The following is a 10839-nucleotide window of genomic DNA, read 5'->3' on the forward strand; positions in this document are numbered from 1 at the left end:
GAACACGGTCACAGCTCCACCCTGTGTCTGCATAAACACATTCATAAGGTTGAGTATGTCCTCCTCAAACTCACCGTGGACTCGTGCTCTCTGATTAGTGCTGAGATTCATAGATGCAGACTATTCCTGTAGGAATTAACCTGTAGATAGCTTAGGCACAGAACAGTTTGTGCTTTGTTGCATAAAATGTCCCATAAGTGCTTTACAAAACTTATGAAAGAAGTACTAATTCAGTAAAGTATGCTACAAATTGCTCATGAATGGGAACTGTGTCACACAGGTGCTTTGACTTTTAAAGATCTGATTATAGAAATATTGCAAAGTGATTCAATGAATAAACTATAAAGACTGTCAGAGGACACTCAACCTCGCAGCAAATGGATCTGTTTTTCTTGATCTGTGAGATGCCTGTCACAATCTGTCACATTCTTTTCTTTTGAAAGCAGATTTAATAATAAAATAATTCAGGATCTGCTCAAAGAGTTTTAAAATAATAAATATCCTTTCCAATTTAAAATATTAAATCAAGGGGGAAAAAAGGTTTAATTCTGTCTAACAATGCAAGCTTCAGAAACAATCAGAACAAGGCATAAGAGAGACCTGAATAATGTACTCCAATATGCTTTAAAACATAACAAATACAGAACTCCACTGCTTCTACATCACATGGGCTGTAGTCCTATATTGGAAAATCACATCTGACAAAATGAAACAAGTAACAATCCCAGTTCTAATCAGTTTACAACTGCCCTGAGACAACCCCAAGGTTAATAAAAGGAAAACAATGAAGCAAAAAAAAGGACTATATTGTTTCTTTTAAGATTTCCCTGCTGGTCATCACTTACTGAAGTGTAAAATTCCTAACTAGATCAGCCGCCTAGTGGAAAACAATACCGTTTTATTAAATTTCAGCAAAAGTATATGCATTTATATTAGCTTAGCTAGAGCTCCAAGAAAAGAAATTTATTAACTCAGAAACAGATTAAGCTATTACCCAACTTAACACACACAGACTGCAGAGGAAGAGAAATATGGGTATCAGAGGATAACCTCTCTGTTATCCCCTAATAGTAGGCTCAAGTACCAATGTGATTTTGAGGTTTTAACCTCCTATTAGTTTACTTGTGTATAAAACAAGTACCAGCTCTGAGCCTTAACTCTGACAAAAGGCTTAAACACATGCAGTCAATTTCTGCAATTCCTACCCAGACCAGTAGCAACTTACCTCACCTGCAACCTACTGAAATCAGCACTAGCATCAGCAAAAGAAGGCCAGCGCCAGACAGTGACTGTTGAGATGGCTTTACTAGCATAAGATACAGTTTTTCACTGCCAATGAAACTTTTCAGAGACAAAACACGAATTATTACATTAGTTTTGGTGATATTATTATTCAAATACCAAACGTCAAAAGCAAAAAGCAAGTGTATTTTTTGCCCCCCCCCTTTTTTTTGATTTTTGTAATATATGGAAAAAAATATATACTTTTTTTCTAGATATATCAAGCAAGTTTTGCGTATATCAAGCACAGAAGTTATCCATTTTCCCTGAAAAGCTAAACCATTATTCCTTATTGATCAGAAAAGATAACAAAGGTGGTATCTTCATAAAAGTAAAACATTTGGATTGTCTGCTATCTTCATTTTTAGCTGGTAAGCAATTTCAAGAGTAAGGTAATGATAACCAGATAAGCAAAACTAGTATGTTAGTCTATATTTAACAAAAATGCAATTGTGTGACCTATGTAACTAGAGAGCAAGTATCAGCCAATAAGGATTAAAATGTTTGGCAAATAAACTATAAAAGACATTTCCTAGGAGGCAATTCTCTGGAAACTTCCCCCAGGTGATTCTTTTTTGACATCAGGCCACCTGTTTTGTGAGACTACATCACTGTAAGCAAAGAAGCTGGTTGAAGCCACTGGATAATTTTTATTCCAGTAAACATTAACTCTGCACTGTACTTTCAGTGGTTGGTGAAATATGAGCAGAGCAAGAGAACAGAGCAGCTTATTCGTCCCACAATTTTAAACTTTTACCTTAGACAGTGTTTTTTTTAACAGCTTAATTCTTCAGTATGTATGTGTGTGCACACACACACACAAGTGAGATTCCTCCTTGCCTCCAAAAAGAAATTGAAAATATCCTATTGTAAATAAACATATACAAAAGAATTAAATTGAAAGAACCACCCTACTAGTGTGTATAGAAGCAAAAAGGAAGAACATCATGGTAGTTCTGTTGTACTTGATGAAAAAGCCTCAGAGTTCAACAAGAGCAGAAATAAATTCATAGGAAAACTGATACACTTAAATTTTCTAATAGGTTTTATTTTTATCCCCAAGATAGGACCTGGGCCTGACCTTCCTGTCAGCACCAGTGGCCAAAAAAAAAAAAAAAGAAAAAAAAAAAAGAAAAAAAAAAAAGAAATCTTTCCTCCCTAGCCTACTTTTTCTTACCTCCTCTTCCTAGGGGCATTATCTTTGATTATTATTGGCAGGCCAACCTTCTGCATTCTGTCATCCTATGCAACAGGATATGCTGCTTATTCATGCATGTCTGCTCTTGTCGTCTTGTCTGCCAGTTTTCCACGACAATATTTAAGGTTCTCACTACTTTCAGTTGAATATCCTTATCTCCTCACATTTAAAAGGCACATGCAAAGCAGCTGAAAATTCTTGATTTGCTAATACATTTCTGTCTATACATTGCTTTATTTTTTTCCAGACCAAACCCCAAGCTGAAAAGTAGCTGAAGTAGGTGAGATAACCAGAAACCCAGTGAGACATTGTTAAGGCTAATGAGCTCATGATTTATTCAATTACAGCAGGTAAACAATAAGCATCAGAAGACAGTATCAAACTAAACACAGAAAATCTGCCACTTCTAGGTGGTAGACAATGTGCCGAACTGCAGTTCCTCAATACTACTACATTTTCTGTGCTTACATTTACACAAAATAAGAACAAGGTACTTCCTTTACACTTTTAGAGTCAAGAGTTGAGATGAAAACGAGTCATTTTAAGTCTTATATTACATCTGTCCCCAATCCCCCATACACATACATACCAGTCAACACTCCATCCAAATAAATACAGAGATGGCAGGAAGTTTTGCCTAAGAGAGGACTGGCACCAATTATTATACTTCCAAAGCTAAGAGAAAGCACTTGATTGATCCTCTCACAATCTAGTTCGGATCGTACACTTGGGTAAACTGTACAATTTGAATTCTGTCATCTAATTTTTTGCAGCTTTAGAACATAAATGAAATATTGTTGCCCAAAGAACTGTTATTCTCCCAGAACTTATTGGCAGCAAAGATTTTTTTATGAGCAACGTTTTATTTTCCTGTGAACATCACTTCCTTCCCAAACCTCATTCTGTTCTTCTTTCCAGGTCTCTTAACACACTGACTGAAGATATTATTCTTTTTCTCTGTAGATTCCCGTGACATTTTGGCAGAAGCTACAGTCGTGACAAGCTTTGGATTAGAGGTTTTGCTTATTGATGTGTTTAGCTTTGTGACTAGCTGCTGTTGAAAACTAAATAAAGAAAACAAGCAATATTTCTTTCATAAAGTAACAAGTGACCTGAGGGAAACCTCTCTGTGTGGGAACGGAAAAAAGAGCCCCAATTTTGATGTTCTACAAGTTTCCATGAGTTAAGAGCTCCAGGAGAAGTTGGCAGTTCCATTTCTTGTCACCACCCTCCTCTCCTCCCTCTGAAAATCTACAGATTGGTTTTCCTACGAGTCACTGCAAAACATCTAGGCTACTTCTGACGCTCCACTCCTACCTGCAGTGTTAAGTGACACCAGATACACGACTTGCATTATGTTAACACTGGACAAAAAAATAATAGTAACTGTCAGCCACATGCCCACATCTCAGGGTGTTACAAAAAGGGAAAACCGGCTGCTAGGATATCCTCTTACTTAAATTCTTCGCTCCTATGGGAGCAAAGACGAGCCACGCGTAAAGCCTCGGGCTAAGCGAGCTACCAGCCCCTCGCCCCAGACTACCCCTCCACCCACGCCAGAGGCCCCGCGGTACGCGGGCGGCCCCCGGGCGCGGCGCTGAGCTCCTCCCCGCTGCGGAGGCCGCACGGGGCCCCGTCCGCAGGCCGCCGAGCAGGCGCGCAGCTCCCGCCCTAGCCGGGCGCCCACACACGCCCGGCACCAACGGCGGCGCCGCGGCACCAGGCCCAGGTGCGCCCGGCGCTGTGCAACGCGCTGCAACTGCGCGCGCAGGGGCGGCCGCGCCAGCGCGGCGCGCCCGGCCCGCGGGCCCAGGCGGCCCCCGGCGCGGCGGGGGGACGCGGGGCCGGAGCGGCGCCGGGCTCGTTACCTCTCCATCGCCCGCACCGTGTAGCTGACGAGCGGCCTCCCGTGCACGGTGCAGAACTGCTTGGGGGTGGCGCCCCCCAGGCGCTCCCCGCTCCCGCCCGCCGGCAGCACGGCCGCCGCCGCCGGTCGAGCGGCGGGCCCGGCGTGGCGACTCCCGCTCGCGGGCTCCATCCGCGCGGGGCAGGCAGCTGCTCGGCGCCGCACCTCGCCAGCCGCCCTCCCCGCCCCCCGGCGGCAGGAACTCCCGCCCGCCCGCTCGCTTTATTTGCCCTCGGATGTCCGCAATCCAAGGAATCCGGCGCCTGCTCGCCTGCCCCCAGCGGGAACTGGGCCCTACTCGTCGCCCACCCGCGGTGCACTGCGCGCGGCCAGGCTGGCAGCCCTGCCTCACGTGCCGAACCCGCAGGGGCTGGTTGGGGTGTCCGCCCGCGTCCCCGACAGAGCTAAAGCAGGCAGGCAGCAGCGCAAACGGGGCCGGGGTGGGGGGGGGGGGGAGGAGGAGAAGGGGAAAAGCAGCTGTTGGCCCTTTAAATGCGGGGCGCGCCTGTGGCTGTGTGCCGCGCGCGCATGCGCGGCTCGGGCCTGCCTGCTCCCACCTGCCGCGAGCTGGGAGCGGGTGGCGCGGGCCGTTGGGCGCCCTCGCGGGGCGGGGCGGGGCGGTAGCGCCGCCGTTCCCTGCTGGGGTGGGGCTCCGCGGGTCTGATCCGGTCGAGCGGGCCGTCGTTTCTCGGTTGGTGCCCGTTAGGCGCAGAGGAGGCGCAGGCCAGGGGAGCGCGGGGCTCGCTGGGCGTGTCCTCAAGTCACACCTGGGCAATCAGCACCGCGTGGCTCCGGTCGGTGCGCGTGGTCTCGTTACTTAGGCGCGGTGCCCTGGGGTTTGAGCGTGTTTAAGTATCGGTGCTGCGGCCTATCTTTGTGTGGCGGCTTTGACACCTCACTGCAAATCCGAAACAGCAGTGGTGAGCTTGTTGCCGTTTGCTGGGGACCAGGGAGGGCCGGCTGCTCAGAGCGTGACAGATAACAAGGCCGGTGGGAGCGGGATGCTGAACGTGTGTCAGGGCCGGACAGAGCCGAGACTGCAGTCACACCTGGTGCGGTAGTCACGGACAAAGCCCGCGGTGACAAGGCGGGTCCAAGGGCAAGCCAGGAAGCGGAGCCCGTTGGGCAGGGTCGGAATCAAGGCAAGAGACAGGGCAGAGACGGTGCAGCACAGCTGAGGGCCAGCAGCAAAGCCGCTCCTTAAAAGCAGCTCCCAAGAGAAAGGAGGGGTTGGCGCTTGCTTCTAGCTTTCTTCACAGTAGCTCTTATGCGTGAGGGAGCTGGTGCTGGACTCGGGTAACTACACTCCTAGAAGGGTGGATGCATTCAATGGCTCTAACACTGTTCTTGTGGACATTATTTTTAGGAACAAAACAGTATCTTGTTCATGGACTGTCCTAAAATGACCAGATGTTGCAGAGTATGTTTTTTTTTTATCCTTTATGTTTTTGAGAAGCTAACTCACAGTTTTGCAGGTTTCTATTAGTAGTACAAAGAGGAACCTAAGTAGAACCCACACAGAGACTTTTCTGAGCCAATCTGACTTAAAAGCTGTCAAGGGAGGAAGTTTGTCATGTTTCAACTGGGTTGCTTAGCTGGTATCTGCCTTACTGCACAAAACCCAGAATTGATGGTTGATACTAAAAACACCTGTGGCCTAGGTAAATTGATCCTATGTACAGTAGGAGTGAAGTGATCCTGCTAGCAAAGGCAGACTTCACAAGTACCCCTGATATCTGCAATATTAAGAAGGTCTTGGAAAATTGTACAGTGCCATGCAGACTTGATGCCATACTGTCTATATGGAGGTGTTATATGCAGAATTGTCTTGACAGATAAGTCAATGAAGGGAAATTACCAGCAAAAATTTTCAGAATACCCAGCATAAATTTTTTGTGTTGAGGCAGGTATCTCCACTTTCTGTGCTCATCTGGGATTGTGTAAGTTGCACCATTTTGACTCTCTTGCAGCAGTTCTGTATAAACGCGTTTAGGTAGGTAGGTTATTCTGCAGTGTTCCCAATCTTTTCCCTTTTGTTTTTTTCATGACAGCAAACATTCTCAATTCCTGTCTCACATCTTGATAATTCAATACATGCAAAACACAGCATTAGTCTAGTTAAGTGTAGCATTTTTCCAGACTTTCTCCTTGTTTACATTATTATAAGCAGAAAACTACGGTCTTTTGGCTCCGTAACTTCCTACTATACACTGCTTCTGAGTAGGTACGTAGGTCTTTCCACACATTCACACTCCCTTCAGAACTATTTTCCCCTTCCTGACATACTGGTTTTGCACTTCTGCTCCTGTTGCAGCAGTCTGTTATGCCTAGTATCTTCTCTCTTGCCCAGCCAGTTCACCTCTTCCGTACATATGATTCCTTCTGTGAAGGAGGAAAGATGTAGAGAGATTAAGGAGAGAGGATCATATGGAAAACTGATTGTGTTCTTGTTCTGCAGCCCACTTCCTAATATTAGACAGACGAGGCTTGATCTGGGTCTAGAAGAAATTATATTTCATAATTTCAAGTAGTGAACTCCTGAATAGATATATAGGAGTAGGAAGTCTACTTCTGTAGTTGTGTGACTAACTGATTTGCCAGTGATTACACAGGAAACTTGTGCAGGATAAGACTTTATATGTGTGTTTTCAAACATGTATTTTTCTTTTTAACTAACTTCTCAGAGTTAGTTAAAACCCTTCTTCTACCTTTCAAATTTTCAGAGAGTAGAACTACTCTGGTAATAACAAGCCACCTTTTTTTTCATCTATATTAGGTCAAGGAATCACATGAGAAAGATCATGTCCTATAGGTATAATCTTTTAATCAAGTGAACAGGAAAGAAGTGCTAAATATAGTAGCTGATTGGATGTTGGAGAGGAAGTTTTGGTCTGAAAGATACCTCTGATTTGTGCATGATCAGATATCAGTACTCTGTCTTGTGCTGATAGCACCTATTAGTTCTTCTGGAAGCCTTTCTGTATCTATTCAGAGTACTGGGGTCTTGATTAGATTATGCTTGTTACTGCTATTTCTCATCTTGTTTTATGTTTTCTTAGGCAATGACACAGAAGGAAGAACATATTTAATATTATTGTCAATTTATGCTGTGTCTTAGAATGAGTTAAGAAAACTATGATTTTATTTTCTACATCTTTATAATATTCATGTTCATAGTTAAGAGGAATAAAACAAAGTGGCATTTCAATAATTTGCTTCAATTCCATTCCATGTTACATTTTCTGTTGAAACAATCTAATCATTTGGTTACTGCATCCAACACATGCTCATATATAAACATTTGAAGTGAGGTGAAATGAATTCAAAAATAGTGTGAGAACAATTTTACACCTTGTTTTATTAGGTAAAGAAGGCCAGAGGCAACATTTTTGCTTCAAAGCAAGTAAAGAACAGGTTAATCCATCATTTCTTTGCAGGGCCATAACATCTGAAACCACACTGGTAGTTTGCAATTATGCAGTAAATATGCCAATCACATGTTTGAAATGAAAAGTTTTGTTTTTAATTGAAGAAAGAAGATATGCACAAATTGGAATCAAATTACAAAAGTGAAATTCACCTGAGAAATTAGCTGATGGGAGGGGGAAAAAAATCTATGACTGAAACTCTTAATAGTATTTTCAAAGAACATTATGTTATTGGAGCAGTAGAAATTGTACTAAAAGCTTCTTGTAGAAAATGAGTGAAACAGTTACATGTTTTAATTAAAAAATGCAGTACATGCAATCAAGTAATAGCTGGCAAACTAAAGTGAATGCTAAAACAAAATTACGAAAAAAGAATCCAGTACTTTCTACTATGGAAATGCAAGCTCTATAGAAGACAGAACTAAAAATATTTACGTTCTGTGACCCATTCTTGCAACTAACATGGGATCTGTAGCATTCTGAGCAGTGATGCAGGATTTCATCCAGGACCTTTTGCTTGCAGGATTATATTTCACTGATTTTATCCAGATATGTAGCAGTTACCTCAGTTGCAACAAACCATAAAATGAACACCCAGAGCTGTAAGTTAACAAGTAGAATATCTATTCATTATATATAGAGAGAGTTTTCTGTTCACCTAAGATAGCTGACTTGCCTTTCTGTATGTAATCAATGTCTGTGCTTGTGATTGTGGAAGTCATTCTTTACAAAGGCAGACATAGATTCTTTGCATATCTAAAGAGCTTTGAAAGGACAGTATTTCAGGTTTTATCTTACCTGCCTATTGCTATTTATACCAGATCTGAAAGCATTATGGCTTCATCATCACTTCTACATCTGTAAATGAAAAGAAATGAGAAAGCATAAATATAGGTATGTATTTTGTTCCAGGCATTTTGTTTCAGCTGTGGTTGATCACTAGAAAAAATAATAGGGTGAAAGTTGGGTTTTTTTATGATCTTCACCATCTTTTATTTGTTGCTTGCACTTGAGACTTGATCTACCCTCTGCAGCTCTTTTGGACTGGCTTGCTCCGTTGCTGTTTCAGTCTTAGTTGCACAGCAGTTGTCTCAGAGTGTTTACTCTGTGGTGACAACAGGCCCTGAATCAGTATAATTCACAGGGAACATATGGCTTGAGGCAGACAATGGAAAGTTGAAAAAGCCAAATTTATTTTCCTTCCAAATCATAATTAACTCCTTTGGGGAAATCTTACCTTGTTTCATATTAGCATATTTTTTTAATATGATTGCAAAGGGTTTATGTCTTAGTCTGATGTGTTTGCTGAAAAATGGTATAGATGTATGTAATATTTACATAAACTGTTATGCTATTGATGATTTGCTCCTACTGCTGTGTGGATTTGAGATCAAAATAGCTTTTATTCAGCAAGGGAGTTATGCACATGTGTAACTTAAATGATATAAATAGTTAGGCTGTCTATCAAATATCCAAGGGTACTTGCATGCCTAGTATACAATGTATATAGAATTACCTATAGATCAAATCCCTGAAGAGAATTATAAATGCTGTTGGCTTTGTGTTATTTTGCATAACATGTTTCTGCAGAGTATTTTTAAGTATGGTTTTGATTTTTGACAGAGTGGGCTCTAAATTTTGGTTAATGAGGTGTGCATTGATTTTTAGTTTTTTAATGGTTGAAGGGTAATTAAAGAATATGAATGGTATAAATATAAAGGAAATGTGGTCTCTGAACCACATTTCTCTGAATGGAATGTTTCCATACTTGCACTTCATTGTAGGCAAGTGTTAAAAAAACATATGTTGAGTTTCACCAATTGAATTAGGTATTATATGTGTTTTATGTCACACCTTCTGCATTGTTTTACATAGATAACTTAAATTTATTATAGTCCATGATCACTGGATAAACCAAAAATAAAGCAAGCATGGGGTCATCTTGCTTACATTTTGTGCAAGTACTGGAGAAAAAATTGGCAGTGATTCCATGTGATGTTTGACACACATTTTAAAGCCTCCACCTAAAATGTTACATTCTTGCTGGAATGTTTGTCCCTTCTCTACTCTATAATACTCTGGGATATTTCCCTGGGATATGGAAAGTTAGTTCAAGAGCTAATGGGTATTTTGTATATGCAAAGTAGAAGAGCTTTAAGATAATTACCCCACAATATCTAACCTGATAATTCATGAGAGTAAGAGTCCCTGACTGCAAGAGTTCTTACAAAATTCAGAGATATTAAGGACTTAAGTAAAGTCTCCTACTGCTTTGGAAAGTGCTGGGACAAGTAGGTGATAAGGAGGAGGCGTCATGTAGTTTCTCATGAGAAAAGGCTGACTCAAGCCTTAAGCATTTAGCTGCAGGCAAGTCGTTAGTGCTTATGGCTTCTAGGCACCTTGGTCAGATGCTAAATAATGCCGAGGTGAGAAATGCCTATCTGTTGAGCTTTAACATCACCACTTATTGCTGTGGTTTGTAGGAATTGCGTTTTGGGGTGTACGATTGAATGCGCTATATGGTGACCCTAATTCAAATTAAGACATATGGAAGTTGAAGGAGAGAAATCCCAGAGGCTACTTTCAACTGTCATTGTGGCACCAGTCATTAGGATCTGGCCCCATCATTTCAGTAAAAAAGAAATGGTTAATTTATTCTCTTCTGACTTGCTTCTAAAATTGAAGAAACAGCTACCTCTGAGGAAAGACTAATAGTAGTTTCCTTCTCCTGTAACAATTCAAATAGAGAGTCTATAGAATTGGTTAAATATGTAGTACGCAGCCCAAATGCCAATGATAGAGAATGATATAGGGGAGGAGAAGAGAATGCTCAGGAGCTGATTACAGATTTGTAATAGAGTTGGGGTTTTCACTGTTCTAATTTTTTGTTTGTTTTAAATTTGGTGTGTGCCTATTATCATGCCTTGTTTTATTACTTTACAGTGTTCTGTGTTATCTCCATGCAATGCTTGTGAGAGGATATGAAACTATTCACCAAACTTAGTGATGGAGAGAAACAAATAACA

General features: G+C 41.9%; 1 protein-coding gene across 1 annotated transcript in view; it reads right to left on the minus strand.

Annotated features, from left to right (window-relative positions):
* The window catches only part of CRPPA (CDP-L-ribitol pyrophosphorylase A), a 118952-nt gene extending 114385 nt beyond the window's left edge, over positions 1 to 4567 (minus strand). The window contains exon 1 of the mRNA XM_062569187.1: positions 4348 to 4567. Coding sequence (XP_062425171.1) covers positions 4348 to 4517 — 170 coding nt within the window. The 5' untranslated portion in view covers positions 4518 to 4567. The remainder of the gene's footprint in view (positions 1 to 4347) is intronic.
* Positions 4568 to 10839: the final 6272 nt, after the last annotated feature.

Source organism: Rhea pennata, chromosome 2, assembly GCF_028389875.1.
Source record: "Rhea pennata isolate bPtePen1 chromosome 2, bPtePen1.pri, whole genome shotgun sequence".
Lineage (NCBI taxonomy): Eukaryota > Metazoa > Chordata > Aves > Rheiformes > Rheidae > Rhea > Rhea pennata.